Genomic DNA, 18,548 nt, shown 5'->3' with positions numbered 1-18,548 from the left:
GCTCAAAAAAGGCAGTGTATAACCTTCCTTTTTTACCAAAAATCGACTGCATGAAAATTCTCGGGAAAACACTTTTTCTTATTAATTTTGGTGCGTAGAATCCAAAACAATTCGTACTTTTTCGATCGGGCGTCTCAATCAAAAGTTATGGACTAGTACAGTATTTACCTAATCAAGTAGCTTGAAATTACTTGATATAAAGTCAAGTAGCGCGATATACATAATGATAATGTTTGGAGATTTTCTTGCTTCACCTTTGAACAAACGAGAAACTGATTTTTTCTATAAAATCCAATTCTAATGGGCCCACAGATGGTAAAAATACATGCAATGTAAACGGCTTCAAATTTGTCCAGAGATTGATATCTTTAAGGAAAGAAAGATGATTTTCAACTTCCACCAAATATAATTTACGATAATTTTTCTTCATACGCAATCTTTAATTTTACACAAATAGAATAACGGTACCGCATATAAAACTGTCCTGGAGGTGGCGATGTTGATACAAAAAATAGGCCGGAGACACGACATATCTGACAGTTTTTGAATTTTATTGTTTCAGCTTTTATGCATTTCATTACAGGAGAAAAACGCATGCTACGCCACTGGCAATTTTCTCGCGGGAATTGCACAAGGACGAAGGTTCGTAAGTGAATCCGCGTCAGTTGTAACGAGAACGCTGTGGCGGCAGAACGTAGACAGTTTTTGGTGGTATGTGTTTGATTAGAAAATATAGATAAACGCATCCTTTACTTTTTACTTTGAAATTATTGTAATTAGCATAGGATGTAGGGTAAATGTTTTATATTACTTGTTTGTTGATTTATTAGGGTGTTTGCTTTTATAAATTTGAATTTGCAAGGCCTTATAAAACATTGGGCACTGTTCGTAAAATAAGTTGACACTATTTAGGGGTAGGTAGCTTTGTTTATTTGTTAGGGATGTTACATACGTTATTTCCGCATGTACGTAGAAGTTTCATTAAGAGTTAGGAAAATTCCTTTAGCTTAATTAGTTTTTATCCTGTTTTGACGTTAGGGTTAGATTTCTCATGTGTTAGGGGACGGTTGAAGACTAGTGCAGGGTTTTAGGGCATATTGTCGTTTTTCAGGTTGTTATAGTGGAATTTTCCATAGGTGTGGGTGGATTGCATTTGAGATTAATGTACAGGGTATTTATTCAATTTAGGGCATCTGGAAAATGTTGTGTAACTTTCCACATGTATCTTATATTTTAACAATTCGCAGGAAGGTGGCTTTGGAATTCAAGTACGATTATGTTTTTGGCTTGTATGATAGGTCGGGGGTTATGTCAAAAATAATATATTATGTATATTGGTCGTGAATGTCGGGTTTCGTTATATTACAGTCATATACTGCGTTCGCACCTTATAGACTAAATGCCTCTCTTACTCATTTGCGTCATTCTTCTATAGCGCTATCCTTGTTCTTCACCGCAATGATGCCAAAGTGCTATACGATTGTACGGAAATATTAAAACAACCTAATCTTCTTATGCTGTCATTGTCACATTTGTTAATAGATTTGACAAGCATGTACAGTATGTCCACACAGCAACTGGATCTGCGAACGCACTATAGTAATTAAATTCATTTCCTTGAAAGTGATGGTGTCACAGTTTTTTAAACATCGGTATAAAGTCACGATTGTGAGGGAGATAAAATTACCCACTGTTGTTGTACAGGTTGAAAAACTATTATAATGTTAAATTGTAAAATGAAATTTGGAGAAGAAGCAAGAAAGTAAGGAAGTATATAGGTTTCCAATAGCCCTTTTTTCTTTCCTTGTAATCAATAAGGTCCCTAGAGCTATTCTCGTGTGATTAAGAGCGGACAATTCTAATTTGAATTTGGATTTGATTCACTCTCCCCATTTCTTGTATTTTTTTATGTTGGTCGATCCTTATGGCGACACACACATCGCTCGAGCAACTCGTTCAACAATACAACATAGGTCCTATCACTAGACAGGTCTGTTACTTGACAATCGTGTGCCGTGGGTTTCAGCTGGTTTTGGCGGGAGTTTTGATTTTTGGTTTTGAGTTGCGTAGTCTGTTCTCCGTTGGACTTGGGTTATTGCAGATCAAATTGCTCAATTTTGAAATTGTGAAATTTTGGTTACAAATTATTGACAATTAATTATATTACCAGTGAAGGAAAATTTAGTCGGATTCTTTCCATTTTGACCATTACCTAGCCTGAAAACTAAAAGTACGAAAAGTAAGTTTCAACGTACAAACTTAAGAAAATTCATTTAGAAGTAGACATAGGGATTTGTGTATTGTTTTCCGTATGTCTAGTTTTAAATGACAAAAACTCTTCTGAAGGACGCCTAATTTTATGCAACCAAAATAACTTCTTAAAACAAATGAAGATCTGGCTGTTATATTGATTAATTAGGATATTACTGCTTTGGCTTCCGTATTTTTATTTTCGTTCGTGTGCGATGTATTCGCCTGAAGAAAAAGATATTGTCAATTGATATAGTGCCGGTAACAGTTTAAGGAGCTTAAGAGACCTATTTTCTGTGTTGATTACTTCAAAACTAGTGATTGTTTAAATGCGATCCACATAAGACAACGTAAACAACCCTAAATTTTAACGGAGGATATGAATAATTTTTATGGAAAAGAATCCCATAAGAAACTTAAGAGAAATAGCGGCCGAATTTAATCTTTTCATCATAACCTAAAAGCATACTGTTTACTGTCGTTTTTTTTTATTAAAATCTAGAATGACAGTGCAAAATGCGTGCGCACGATTATTTGGGTGGATAAAATTAGGCGTCTTTCAGAAGGGTTTTTGTCAGAAAATCTTTGTCTACTTCTAAATGAATAACTCTGTAAACGGCCGGTAATATAAAGCCATACTTAACTATGTTGTCAGCAGTTTCGCTTACAGTGTTGTTGAGGCATGTGATTGGATATTTTTGCAAAGCATAACATCATTCTTTGCAGAACCATCCAATCACATGCCTTAACAAGACCGTTATCTGACAAGATAGTTAAGTGTGGCTTTATAATACAAATCGAAACTTAAAAACTCGCGTTTAAAGTAAAAATTTCAAAGACGCTCTCGTCTGGTTGCCATCCTGCCCTATTTGGAGAGGCTTATTGGCACTTGACGCCATCTGATTTTCTAAAATTATGAGAAGACTGACTGCAGTAAACCTGACTGTAAACTCTAAATTTAGCAAAGTTTCTACTTCCTAATACTTGAAGTTCAATAGAATTTTATCTTTTAACTCTAAATTATTAGAAGTTGAGTTTGGAGTCCGGAAATAATAATAATAATAATACCTCCAAAAGACGTATGAAATGGGACGAAGGGATGAATCGCTTCATTTTCGGTACGTATCTGGAGATCACGAAGATGGAAACGGACAGGACAGCATACAGAGGTAAACTATATCACGCGTTCATTACACAATACCCACATTTAGCACACTTAACAGAACAACGCATTGCAGACCAACGTAGAGTTATCATTAAAAATACACTCCTTACATTAGACACACAGGAACAAATCAGGCACGAAATTGAAGCACTACTCAACACAAACAACTCACTCCACGTACAAGATAATACATCCGTTCTAAACAACTCTGAAATACAGACATTTGCGACACTGCAGCCATCGATAGATACAAATAATCACACGAACCAAACACTCACATCCCTTCAAAAAGAATTCGACAATGCATTGTTAGAATTCTCAAACACTGACCCAACGCAAAGACCACGAATACCTAAACAAAGTCACACTACAAAATTACGCACACTGTCACAAACATTAAATGACCACATTTTACCAAATTACATTAACGATAACACAAGCTTACATCAGCTACACTATGTTGTGTATTGCGGTGCGGTTGCAGTTTCTAGATGCAACGGTGCAAGAATAGCAATAAACAAACAACAGCACACAACAAAAAAACGCTCACCCCCGGCCTGGGAAAAACGCCTGATAACTCGCATCGATGACATCAGACGTGACTTAGGTCGGATTACACAATACATACAAGGAACTCGTTCTTCAAAACTAACACGACAAGTACAACACATAACTACAAAACTAAACAATCACACCACACGAGAACAAAATACAAACTATAACGAACATAGAGATACACTGACACAAAAACTATCAATATACACAAACCGTCTAAAACGCTATAGGGAAACTGCAGATAGAAAGCGCCATAACACACAATTTAAACATAACGAAAAACTATTTTACAGATCACTAACACAAAACAGCACTAATGAAAAACTCATTCCACCATCTCTACACTCACTCCAGCAATACTGGTCTGACTTATGGACCAAAGACATTAAACACAATCCACAAGCCCCGTGGATTACCACAGAAACCACACGCACTGAATACATTACCCCTATGAATAACACAAACATCACTACAACAGACATCATTCAAACTATTAATCACTTACATAACTGGAAAAGTCCAGGCATTGATAACATTCACAACTTTTGGTGGAAATATTTTACCTACACTCACTCTTACCTTGCACAACAATTTACTGAACTTCTTAATTCACCAGATCGCACTCCTGCATTCTTTACACAAGGTATCACTTACATGCTCCCAAAAGACAACAATACACAAGACCCATCTAAATATAGACCAATTACATGCCTTCCTACAATATACAAAATCCTTACATCATGCATTACAAACAAAATATACCAACACTGTACTGATAACAACATTCTATACGAAGAACAAAAAGGGTGTACAAAGTATTCCAGAGGCTGTAAAGAGCAACTCATTATAGACTCTGTTATACTTGAAAAATCCAGACATAACAAACGAAACATACACACTGCATACATTGATTACAAAAAAGCATTCGATTCAGTACCACACTCTTGGTTACAACAAGTACTCTCAATATACAAAGTCAGCAACAATATTACACAATTCCTCAATTACATAATGTCATGTTGGAACACTACGTTAACACTTACACTAAACGACACAAAACTTATTACCGACCCAATACAAATTAAAAGAGGAATTTTTCAAGGCGATTCTTTAAGTCCGCTCTGGTTTTGTCTTGCTCTTAATCCACTTTCATATTTGTTAAACACTACTAACTTTGGGTACAATATTAAACACAACCACGAAATACATCACAACATTACACACCTGTTTTACATGGACGATCTTAAATTATACTCTTCCACATGCATCAAACTTAATCACCTGCTACACATTACCGAAACATTCTCACGTGACATACAAATGGACTTTGGAATCGATAAATGTAAAACACAACACATCACAGCTGGAAAAAGACAACTTTTAGATTATGAGCTAGAACAGGGTAATTTAATAAATTCCATGGACGAGAATGAAACTTATAAGTATCTTGGTTTTCAGCAAAACACACACATTAAACATACGAGTATAAAACAAACACTTATCACACAATACCTACAAAGAGTACGCAGTATACTTAAAACAAAATTACACGGTAGAAATACAATCAAAGCTATTAACACTTATGCCACACCAGTGCTTACATACTCTTTTGGGATTATACGTTGGACAAATACAGATTTAGAACAAATACAGAGAAACACACGTACACTATTAACAAAACACCATATACATCACCCTCACTCCTCTACTATACGACTTTACCTTCCTCGTTCGGAAGGAGGTAGAGGACTTACAGATATAAAAATATTGCACCAAACACAAATACACAATTTGCGACAATACTTTTATAACAAAACAGATACTTCAGTCCTACACAAAACAGTAACATATGCAGACAAATCTTACACACCACTTAACCTACACGAAACTAATATACTCCCACCTCAATCCAAACTTACATACATCACAAATAACATACAGACATGGAACCAAAAGCCGTTACATGGACGATTTCCGCAAGAGGTTAGTCAGGATTGTATTGATTCTATAGCAACGCACACTTGGTTGTCTGAATGTGATATCTTCCCGGAGACTGAGGGTTTCATGTTAGCAATACAAGACCAGGTCATTAATACACGCAACTATAAAAAAACACATACATAAAGACAAAACAGTGACAAACGATTCTTGTCGACTCTGTTCACAAACATCAGAAACAATCCAACATATAATATCGGCATGCACACGACTTGCACAAACTGAATACAAACATCGACACGATCAGGTAGCTAAAATCATACATCAAAAATTAGCACTTAAACACAATCTCATAACAGATAAGACACCATACTACAAATACACGCCACAGATCATACTTGAAAACAACACACACAAATTATATTGGGACAGGACACTACTCACAGACAAAACTATCCACAATAATAGACCAGACATTACACTTATAGATAAAACACAAAAATCCATTTGTATTATAGACATTGCCATCCCAAACACTAACAACTTAACTAAAACACATGCAGAAAAACACCGCAAATACACCGATATAGCTATCGAGCTTAAGACGCAATGGAGAATGAAATCTACTGTTATAGTTCCCATTATTCTTAGTGCTACCGGAGTTATACCAAAGACAATACACCACAATTTACAACTATTAGGTTTAGACAAAAACACATACAAACATTTACAAAAAGCAGTCATTATCAACACATGCCATATTGTTCGTAAATTTCTAAACATAACACAAGATACTACATACAGAAATGATCCACAACGTATACATGTAAACAACAGCACTCCCTCACAACACGGTACACAACATACTGTAATATCTCCACCTCTAACCCAAACAAACACACAAATACAACTTACCGAACAAACAAGTACAACAAATGATACAACATATACTACATTCAGAGATTCACCTCTGAAGCAAACCACATTATCACTACCCATTAGTATTCAACCCAAACGCAAAAGCCTAAACAGCACTTTAGACTCACAACATGACACACAACATACTGTAATATCTCCACCCTTAACTCAACCAACCACACAAACACAACTTCCTGAACAGACAAACGCAATAAATACAAGTAACGCAACATGCACTACAAAGACGCCCTCACCCAATAAAGTTACACGGCCTAGCGCAGCTAAAAAACACAATACTCTTTCCTCTCAGAAACACACCACGTTATCACAACCCACTCGTACTCAACGCAAACGCAGCAACCTTAACAGCACTAGAGGCTCACAAAATACCGTAATGTCTCCACCAATAATGCGAGCAACAACACAAACACAACCTCTAGAACAAATAAACACCATAAATACAAGTAACGCAACTTGCACTACAAAGACGCCCTCACCCAATAAAGTTACACGTCCTAGCACAGTTAAAAAACACAAAACTCCTTCTTCACATAAACACACCACGTTATCACAACCCACTCGTATTCAACCGAAACGCGAAAACCTTAACAGAACTACACGCTCACAACATACTGTAATATCTCCACCAAAAACCCAAGCAACCACACAAACACAACCTCAAGAACAAAGAAACACCACAAATACAAGTAACGCAACTTGCACTACAAAGACAGGTCCACCCAATAAAGTTACACGTCCTAGCACAAATAAAAAACACAAAACTCCTTCTTCACAGAAACACACCACATTATCATAACCAACTCGGATTCAACCGAAACGCGAAAACCTTAACAGAACTACATGCTCACAACATACTGTAATATCTCCACCAAAAACCCAAGCAACCACACAAATACAACCTCAAGAACAAAGAAACACCATAAATACAAGTAACGCAACATGCACTACAAAGACAGGTCCACCCAATAAAGTTACACGTCCTAGCACAGTTAAAAAACACAATACTCCTTCTTCTCAGAAACAACCCACTCGTATACAACCGAAACGCAAAAACCTAAACAGCACTACAGGCTCACAAAATACTGTAATATCTCCATGAATAACCCAAGCAACAACACAAATACAACCTCAAGAACAAAGAAACACCATAAATACAAGTAAGGCAACATGTACCACAAAGACAGGTCCACCGAATAAAGTTACACGTCCTAGCACAGTTAAAAAACACAAATCTCCTTCTTCACATAAACACACCACGTTATCACAACCCACTCGTATTCAACCCAAACGCAAAGCCAAAGAAACACTTACACAATAAACTCTATTTAATAAAATTACAGGAATTATTATAATGATATTTTTGTTTTGTTTTCTTCTTTCCTGATAGCGTTGACTAGTGGGGCCATTAATAGCTATGTTGGTAAGTATGAATTACATACTATCTCTAGATTTCCAATGTGAGTGTGTGAATATTTATTTTATTTTTTATTTTTCTTTAGAACCCTACATAACTTCACCAGACACAGACACAGACACTAATCGTTACTTGATATTAATCCGTGCGATTAGTTAACCAGGCTAGACCTGAGTTCTCACAAGAAACATCGACAATAGTAATAATAATAAAGTTTATTTGAGCTTTAAAAATAAAACAAAACAAAAATACAACAACAAAAAAGAACAAGTAGCTCAAAAAAGGAATGAATTCGGCAATGCCGTTTTTCAATTCACCCTTTAAAAACCAAAAAAAGAAAAAAATCGCCTCACAAAACTGACCTTCTAATTAGCAGTTGACATAAATACAGTGGACAAATGTACTTTTACTACAAGCTAGGTCAATTAGGTATCATAAATTAAGGAATTTTTATAAATGCTTAACAATTTTTGGTCTGAAGTACTGGATTGGCGTATTTTGAGGTCTGAATTTGCTTCGAGAAAGTAGACATTCCCGAGAGATTTCAGAAAAATCCAATTTTGACATCGGAATTTTTAAAATACTGAGTCGAAATGTTGCGCCCTCCAGAAAAGTTTCGTTTTTTTGAATTTCCAGTTTTGGAACTTCTATGTCGAAATTTAACAAATAAGTTTAATTTCAATTGTGCTCGAAATTAATGAAAAACGCTCTAAAACAGTTGAATTGACTCCCCTTCGCTATGAACACACGAAGACAAACGGAAGGATACGCGGGTTGTTATACGAAAAATAATGTATACCAACATCATTTACAGCTAAATTAATGTGTTTTGTTTCTTTTACGTTTTATATTAACGAAAATATATTTTGATGTCAGTATATAATAGCCACGTGCAGCCTTGGAATGATGTGCTTTTGGTAGCTAAATTTAAGTAGGTACTTAATAAAGACAGATTTAGGTCAAACGTATTTGATAGTAATTTGATTTTGCATATTAAAATATAGTACCTCGCCACAACAAATAAACTTGCTTTAATAATAACAATACAAACGATTATCAACAAAATATTGTTTGCAGTTCGGTTGCATAATTTAACCTGTACGTAAAAGTGCACCAAATAACGACGTCAAATCCATATGCATAAGCCATAAATTAAAATTTATCCAATAATAGAGGGGCACGAAAAATTTTAACGGTGTAACTTTTTTTCAAAGCGTATTTTATCCCTTCGCGGCCTTTATGGTCCACGTATATATAACTTTTTTATTTATGAGAAGTTAGATCATAAAGTCGGATGCGTTAGATTGGGGAATGATTTATTTTCGAAAAATGTAGAATAACAACATAAACGTGTACACAAAGTATACTAATCTAAAGGTAGAAATGGTGCGGTATATTTTTTTAATATTCGCCATAAAAGTTGGGGCACCTACATTTTGATACTTTTATTGCCCTTTCTGTCGTTATTAATGGCCATGTGAAAGATTTAAACTTCCTCTCCCTCGGTGTTCGTTTAATAACGGGGATGTTCGTTCGTTCCCATTATCACTTTATTGGCAGCGGCATAAAAACAATAATTTTTAAACTCATCTTTTTCCTATAGGAAGATGGTGCAGAAGACGAAAAACTATAAATGAGATATTTTCTTGACATAAATTAATTAGACAACAAAATACGAATCTTTTACTCAAAAACTACTTCGTGTCGAAGAATTTTCTTAAGTTTCGAATTTAAAAAGCCCAAATTCTGCTAAATTTTGAGTTTATGTAGGTTTTCGTGTTTGTGCTACATATAAGTAAAAGGTAATGTGGTTAGTTGTAATTGTAATTGTTCTATTTATTGTAAATTCTATTGCTTTCAGCTACTTGTAACTTAAGGGTAGGTAACCCCTGAATTTGTTGGTTATTTGATTGTTTCACTTCAAATGTTACACTTATTTTGATTTGTTTGAGAGTCGACAGTTGTTAATGTTCACTCATTTGGATTGATTAGCATCTTTTTTGAATGTATTTAACTGTTTCGTCCGTGCCGTAGATGCCGAACAGATAAAGATTCATTTATCTCGAAGTACAAGTATAGTCTAAGGTTACCGTATCCAAGACCTCTAGATACCTTATGGACTGGAGAAGGTCTGTATTTCATGTACGATCTCCGACTAAAGTAATGATAATCGGAAGCTTACTGCCAATTAGGCAACCAACTATACACCATCTAAAATGGCAACGTTGAAGTGTAACTTTTTCGGCGGGAACTCGTCTGGGATGGGACGCACGGCGTCGCGCATTGTCGTCGTTGCTTCGGCGTTTCTTCGTCACTGCCTTTTGTAGGTATAATTACAAAAATTGTTAATACCGGATTTTATGCATTACATAATATATTCTGGCAAACATAAGAGACATTAATTCACATTGGTGTCTTCATTGGTGTCGTTTTTCTCTTCATTGAAATAAAAACTGGTTTTGAAGTTAATTTTGACAAGTTCTAATTTATTCTTATTTTAGTGTTGTTACACATTGACAAAAAGGTCCACGTAAACGCAGTAAAAAAGAACTTAAGAATTTAAATAGTACCTACTTGTTTTTTTTAATTGCATATTCAACATAAAAAAACCGTATGTTCTATTTTTAAAAAATTTCCATTGTCCATCGATTTAAAAGAGAAGGAATGGACCGATTACGATGAAATTTTGCAGGTGGATTTTTATCATATTTGTAGATCGCAGTTCGTCAATTGGTAATGTAGGCCAAAACGTCCATTTGACATCCCCGAAATGTAGGAAATTCAAACTGGTCATATCCAGTACCATATCAAATGTAATGTCACCGCTTTTGATAATGTTTCGTCAGGACTCAACTCGTGCATCTTCTAGTGTTAGCATATTCAAATGATTTTTTTATCCAAGAACGGTCCGGCCAGGGTGCGGGTCTCCGCTAACAACTGGACGCTAACCAAGAAGCGGCATCCATTGAACCTAGTATGACCTTCGGTTCTCACGACGTCATACGTCTATATAGGTCAGTGGTAGAGCGTTAGGTTACATAGCCGGAGGTCGGGTGTTCGAACCTGGGCTGAGGTAAGAATTTTTCATATGTGACAGAAATGGGAATTTCCTTAGATCAGTTCTTCCGGCTACTCCGAATTAGGTTTTCCTGCAGTTTTCCTAATTCGTAAGGTAAATACCGGAGTAGTATCGAACAACTTAAGACATTCTGCAGAGGCACCTCTAAAAAGCATTATGCCGGTCACTCTGTAATTGGGCGCGATCCTGTTGTGGGCCCAGAACAAGAGAGGGATAATAATTAAACGTCTGCAATAAAAAAGGTCGGCTTCCGAGCTGTTTATTACATTTCAAGTTTAAAGTCGTGTTGAAATTATAAAAATAATCTACAATTATTGCTAATCCAAGAAAATAGGCACCTGGGGAAACATGGAAATTGTTCTAAAACCTTAAGATAGTGATGAAAACGAGTAATCTGAGTTTGTACCCCTCCAGGGATTGAGCATTACTTTTGATTCCCCAAAAACTTCGAAATTTTCTTCAGTTTTTCGCCAATGACTCCTAAGGTATCCTAGCGAAAGCCTCACCAAAAGAGAAATTAAAGAGAATTAAATTTTGCGTCCATTGACCATCTCCTCAAAATATTTCCCCTATGGATTAAAATGTGTCTTTTGATGATTTTGTGTCCTCTGTAGCATTCAAAGTACTGGTCATATTAAAACATGTTTGTAATAAAAAAAACCAAAGGAATAGAGTCCTTCTCCCACAAGGTACCAGAGCAATCAAAGGAAAAGTTCTCAACCATATCCTTAATAATTACGTGGCATTACATGAACGGTATAACTACAACCCTCACAGAACCTCAATAATTTTTGATGGATACCCTCTGAAACCCAAAAGTATCAAGTCGTTTTTGTCGGTCGCCAACAGAAGCTTTCTGTACCCATTGTCCGTAATGTCGAAAAGAAAGGTAAAGATCGGGGAGGATTTCTCAGTTCGCCAAGCTGTTGAAGATGCGGATACTCTCATCGTCAGGAAATCTATTGCATGAGCTAATGCGTACCCTACTGTGACAATTGTGGGAGAACAGACCTGCTTTGTTCTCTTCAGGGCTGCTGAAATACTCCACCACCATCAAGGAGCATATTCTCTTCATCCACGCCATCAGTTGATGCGACACCACATCGACAATTCTTCGGCAGGGAAAGGTGAAGTTTGTAGAAAGCCCTGGAGAGCAACCCGCAATTGAAGCCAGCCTCCCCTAACCCTGATGAATCCTAGGATGAGGTCTTACTGGGGAGTATCCGTTGGGTCGACTCTTGATGTGCTGGGATACGAGATATTTACCAAAACTTTGGCAAATGCAACATTTAGTCTCTTATTCCTTCCGGCTACCTCAACAGCAGCAAAGGAACGCTCCATACCACCAGGTACAGGTGTGGTGTGGAAGGGAAAAAGACCTCCTCGATTGGGAGTGGAAAACAACGCGGGGTGGCATTGTCCCAATAACCTACTTTAAAGGAACCCGTCCCCGCCGAGGTGTTTCACTCCATCTCTTGCAATTGCAGGATGACGTACAGGGGACAATCTGCCTGAATTGTAAAGGCCAGGCCAGGCTAGGCATCCACTAAGCATCCGCCTGCATCCATTGGAGGAAGGAGATGGGAACCTCAGAAACGAATTAATCGAGAAAATGGAAGATGACCCATAACGGTCCAACCACAACAAAGAGGCCGAGGAAGTTTTAACATTTATTAGGAATTTGGCATAAGTATAGCTAAAATTGATCAAATTTTAAAATTTTGGCGTTCTTTGAGCTCACCACTAAACTCTCCACAACTCTGACTACCGGAATGTTTTGATCAGTGCATTTTAGCTAATATGGGAAAAATTGCCGTCGATTACTACCTTATAAATTGGTCCAGTTTTAAAGTTGAGTGGGGGTCAATCGACGTAGAACTTAATGCTCTTTAATTTGTCTCTTAGTAAAGTTTTCTCTAAGATGCGTTGTTTAGGAGTTATTAGCGAAAAACTGAAAAAAGCCCGAAAATTTCGAAGTTTCTGGAATATCAAAAGTTATGCTCAACCCCTGGAGGGATACCCCTCTTCAGATCTAACTTTCCTGACCTACAGTGCTATTTATTAAGAAGTAGACATAGGGATTTGCATATATTGTTTCTCCCTATGTCTACTTTTAAATGACAAAATCTGTTCTGAAGGGCGCCTAATTTTATGCAACTAAAATAACTTTTACACAAAATCGTCCTGAAACCTTTATTTTCTTGACTATAATGTTAGTTGCCATGACGCAGGTAGACCATATTACTTTTTCTGCCGCCTGTCAAATTACCGGCCGCACCTGTTACTTTACCGGCCACCTGTCACTTTTCCTGCCGCGCCTGTCACATTGCTAAATGTCTATAATGACTCCTGTCATCATTGACAGATAGGCATAAAGTCTCGTGTGTAAATTGAAATTTCATATTAAAATACGATTTTCTGTAAAATTTAATACAAAACTCGTCAGTAAAATGACTACTTGACTCGGAAATACTCGGCCCCAAAAGGACCTTGTACTTCAATATTTCCTCGCCAGCAATGTGTCATTTTCCTGAGTTTTATGTAAATAACTATTTAATAAATACCTGCATCAGAATCGCTGTTTAAAACACTGCGTGCGTAAAAAAGCGATTAATCCACGCCGAGCTTTAAAGGTTGCTAAGTAACGTTACTTCAAATATGACATATGAAAGTATACTTGTAATTTGGGATTGAAAAGAAATATCCTCTGGATCGCTTTTTGCAAATGAAAAAGGTGTCTTTGGCTCGTATCCTTTGTGGGAAGCTTTTACAAACGCACGTGGTTTAGAGTAGGTATGCTGCCAAATCTGTTCCACTTTCTAATTGCAATATTGATTGAAGTTTTGAATGAATGCACCGAAGGGTAGAAGATTTATATACCTACCTTTGACATTTCCTTCATATATGACAGTATGAACGATGCATTTAAGACCTTGTTTGAAAGATGCTTCCTATTATTCCACGCGAACAGTTTTTCATATATTCTTTATAATAGGCTTTTGCATTGGGATTTCTTCTGACGCAGCTATAAGCCACTGAATAGACGATATGTTGTCTTCTTCAACCGAAGTCATTTCATTTACAAAGACGGTGATTTTTATTGTACGCGAACGGCAAGTGACATTTCCATGGCAATCATGGAATGACAAATAATCAGCCCACTTAATTAGAAATGTATTCGAGTATAACGACAATATTTCCCTAGTTTTAAATTATTGCAGGTATAATAAAAAAATACTATAAGAAACGCGTGTATAATTGGTCTTTAATTCATTTGCAACGTTTACAGGCACTCCGCTGCGCGTCGTACCCTTAAACTCGTTGCGCGTGTTTTAAAGACTTGATTATACACTTGTTTCTTGATATACTATTTAAAACAAATAAAGATCTGGTTGTCATATTAATTAATTTTGAATATTGTTGTTTTGGCTTTCGTGTTTTTATTCTCGTTCGTGTGTGATGTAGCTGAAGAAAACGTTGATATTGTCAATTGGTATAGTAGAGGTAACAGTTTAAGAAGCGTAAGAGATTTATTTTCTGCGAAGCCAAAGCAACAGTATTCAAATTAATTAATATGACAATCAGATCTTTATTTGTTTCAAGAAGGTATTTTGGATGCATAGCTTTAGGCGCTCTTTAGAATAGATTTTGTCATTTAAAAGTAGACATAGAGAATAACAATACACGTAAATCCCTATGTCTACTTTGTAATAAATAGCACTGTATATGGCTTTGCTTGTACTCAATGTAGGTTGCGGAATATCATCGCGAACTTCGGCATAGGTAAAATTTATAGAGTCGATGGTTATGTCATGTGGATTTAAGTTGCCTTTTTCTAATAGAGGTTACTGGTGCCTGTTTTTACGCAGAATGTAGGGTGTAGAGTTTTCAATTCGCGAATGTCGTTTACTACATGCATATAAAGTGGTCTAAGGCGAACCCTAAATCTCTTCAAATTGCGAAGAAAAAAACGACCCCGATAAGAATATTGGAAACTTTCGTATCACAAATTATGTACTTGGTCGATGGCATCTCCATATTAAAGTATCATCAGAGCGTTTCCCAACGAGAAATCGATAGGTAATTCTCTAATACATATTTTGCATGTGAGCGCAAATTAGGTTCGGATCGATTTTTTTTCTGTCGAGTTAAAATTAACTTTGTACAGTTTATGCGGGATCAGGCATAAAGTGTAAACGAGAACAAATATAAGAATGTACACACTTTGAATAGGTGCCAATGCGAATGTTTATTTTAAAACATGATTGCAGAGGGCAATCCACTTTCTTTATAACACGTCTATGTTTGACCCCGGTGGGTATTTACTTTTAAATTATCACCTACAGATTGACAGAAAATTTGTACTTACCGCAACGACGAATATTGGTCGGGAGTCAGCTTGGGCACTAGAGTGCCTCGCAAGGCACCCTTAAATTGCCTGTGCGGTTCGCTTCGAAAATCCAGGCCCTTCAGCTTGGAACGGCCCGATTTTGTCGAATGGGGCAGAGTTTCCGGGCCCATTTCCGTAGTGAGGGTGAAGATGCTTAACTCTTGTTTTAGATGAAGCGTTGTTTCCCCTTCCGTATTGGACACTTGGGAAACGTGGGGGACTAGGAGATCGGTACTAGTTGTATAGTCTGGCACTTCGGTTGTTTCTTGTGGTGTATCTGCTGTAGTCGCGTTGTAGTAGAGAACCTCGAGTTTGGGAGACGAGGAAGGTGTCGCACCAAAAATATTTGAGCGGGTATCAACCATAACCACGGACTTATCCAGGTCATTCTCAGAATGCGAGCTGGGTAGTAATGGAGGTATGGGCTTTGGTAAAACGGGTATGGTTCCAGCCGCCCAATTGTCCACAGGTGAGGGTCTCGGTGGCGAATCAGCTGACCAAGCTGGATGATTCTCATAGAAGGGGCTTCCGGGATCGTGGTTGAAACACCCAAAGTTTACCAGTTGTACCAGTGCCCTGTGGGCACAATGAACCATAAGTTTAACGCTTTGTTTTTCTATGTAAGATTTGTAACATTCATTCATCACTCTAGTCATGAGCTCTTCTCGTACCGCATAAACCACTAGATCTTCCTCTTGTCTTTCAAGAATTTTTTGCCTAAAAATCAAAAAATTGTATAAACCATCCTTCTGTCCACTAATTTAAATGCAGTTTTTTGTTTTAAACCAAATCGAAACTAACATTTCTTGTATCTCGATTTCGGACAAGCGGCCAATTCCGCTCGTAAACGATTTCCTGCCGGAATTTCGTTTTTCTTTCGAATATCGTCGAGGCGTACTCATTATTACATTAGATGTATGACACTTGACCACAAAATCAAACTTTCCACCTGACTTTTATGTTTCCATGGAAATTAGCAACAAAAACGAAAATGGGCAAAAACTTAGAGATACTAGAAAGTACACAATTTGTCTCGGTTTTTGAAAATTTGAATCTGAATGTGTCATCCATCGAGCCGTTTTTTTTCGAGATTGGATGACTAGGGGGTAGTCTAGCCGTCTTATAAAGAAGGTAATGGTTATGTTTATATTCAATACAATGATCGTGTCCTTCAAGGATTTTAATTAGAACATCTGACGACGTTTTACGGGATAAGTGAGTATGGACTGTTACATTTACCCCGCCCTAACTGGAAAGATTTCCAAGGAAGTGTGTGTAACAAGCACTATGCTCCAAAGCTACCTATTATTATTACCTCCCAGGGTAATCCCAAGTCATTTTTACCGAGGCTGAATCGACCTCGAGGAGGAAAGCACCAAAGGCTGTTTGTTGGCGGGCGATACCATTAACCTACCGCCTCCTTGTGAGTTATTTAGTAAGTTTTAATACGTAAATTAAAGATATTCTTGAACGATTCGATCTAATTATTTTGTATCGGCTTGATATGATAAAAGCAAAAAAAAGTTCGTTTAGGGACTCGTTTAGGAGAAACTAGTCCAGTTTTCTGTTTTTTTGTTGTTGTTGAGTTCAATATAAATTAAAGGAAATCTTCTAACTGAGTGACGTATGTTTACTACAAATTTTTAATTGTTGTGAAAGAGGAAACCCATATTCCTTTTCCGAGTTTAAATTTTGTCATTTAAGGGGACCGCTGTAGTTAATAGACGTAAGTAAAGTGCAGTAACGCAAATTAGAGCGAGAATTGGAAAGCTAACTGCGGTTAAATAATATTAAGTACTGAAAATAGTTAAAATTTGCAGGAGAAAGCAGATGTATAAAACGATAACTAAAAAGCTCTCAAGTGTAAGCACCTAAAACTTTCATTTGCTTACAAGACCCCTACAGGTACACTAAGGTCTTCTTGACTACTCTCTTCATAACCATATTTCAAAACCTTTTTGCAACTTCTACGAACGAAATCTGGACTTTAAATGCTTTAATAATCACTGATACTTCTTTTCAGCTGAATTCTCACAGAATTGCTGAGATTCGACAAACAAAAGGAAGAGCAATTTCCTCCACCTGTAACTATTTAGGAATATAGGTGCTAAAAAGGTGCCTATTCATCTCATCTGATTATAAAGATTACAATTCTTGTTTGATCGCTCTCAATATTAATCGCCTTTCCTAGTTTCAATAGCAATAGTGTGGAAAGGATTATTCAATTTGAAACCTCCTATATTATCAGTATTGGTAACTGTACGCCACTGGTATTCTGGTGGTTCACATCCCTAGAAAGTAGAAGGTGACTGGTGACCGGATGTTTTCCTTCCGTTTGTGGTTTATAAAATCGATAAAATGAACTTATTGATTAGGTAACAATAAACAGCACAAAAATGCCGGCCTTAGAGCTAACACTGGCTATACTAAAGCCCCACGTAATTAAAAACCCCCATTCATTAAAATCAATTCGAAAGTTAATTCTAACCTCAAATTTCAAAATTGTTCAATCAAAAAGATTCACTTTCGACCAGGAGATTGCGAAAACATTTTACCTTGACCATAAAGATAAATTTTTCTACAATAGACTTATTACCTTTATGACTAGGTGAGTTGTTATTAATCCTATTTTTGTATTTTAGCTTTAATTCGCAGTGGGCCATCCGACTTGTATATTTTGGCACGTGAAAACGCCATACAAGAATGGAGGGATTTAATGGGACCTACTAAAACTTATAAGGCACAATATGAAGATCCCGACACAATCAGGGGGGAATTCGGGCTATCAGACACCAGAAATGCAACGCATGGATCAGGT

The 18,548-nt window shown here is 36.8% G+C and overlaps 2 protein-coding genes across 4 annotated transcripts in view; one reads left to right on the top strand and one right to left on the bottom strand.

The window, feature by feature from the left end:
- Positions 1 to 16,703, bottom strand: part of LOC116178893 (uncharacterized protein C2orf81 homolog) — a 179,521-nt gene extending 162,818 nt beyond the window's left edge. Inside the window, exons 1-2 of the mRNA XM_031498543.1 lie at positions 16,532 to 16,703; positions 15,710 to 16,447 (exon numbers count right to left, since the gene is read on the bottom strand). Coding sequence (XP_031354403.1) covers positions 15,710 to 16,447; positions 16,532 to 16,632 — 839 coding nt within the window. The 5' untranslated portion in view covers positions 16,633 to 16,703. The remainder of the gene's footprint in view (positions 1 to 15,709; positions 16,448 to 16,531) is intronic.
- The window catches only part of LOC116178896 (nucleoside diphosphate kinase 6-like), a 234,504-nt gene that overhangs the window by 215,709 nt on the left and 247 nt on the right, over positions 1 to 18,548 (top strand). For 2 of the 3 annotated variants that reach the window (XM_031498548.1, XM_031498547.1), the window contains one exon: positions 18,373 to 18,546. In XM_031498548.1, the coding sequence (XP_031354408.1) occupies positions 18,373 to 18,546 (174 nt within the window). Of the gene's footprint in view, positions 1 to 18,013; positions 18,339 to 18,372; positions 18,547 to 18,548 lie in introns of those variants that run through there. The other variant, XM_031498546.1, reaches the window with a different exon arrangement.

The sequence above is a fragment of the Photinus pyralis genome, unplaced genomic scaffold (genome assembly GCF_008802855.1).
Source record: "Photinus pyralis isolate 1611_PpyrPB1 unplaced genomic scaffold, Ppyr1.3 Ppyr1.4_LG8, whole genome shotgun sequence".
NCBI lineage: Eukaryota > Metazoa > Arthropoda > Insecta > Coleoptera > Lampyridae > Photinus > Photinus pyralis.
The sequence above is the reverse complement of the archived record's forward strand: the minus strand, read 5'-3'. Positions and strand labels throughout refer to the sequence as shown.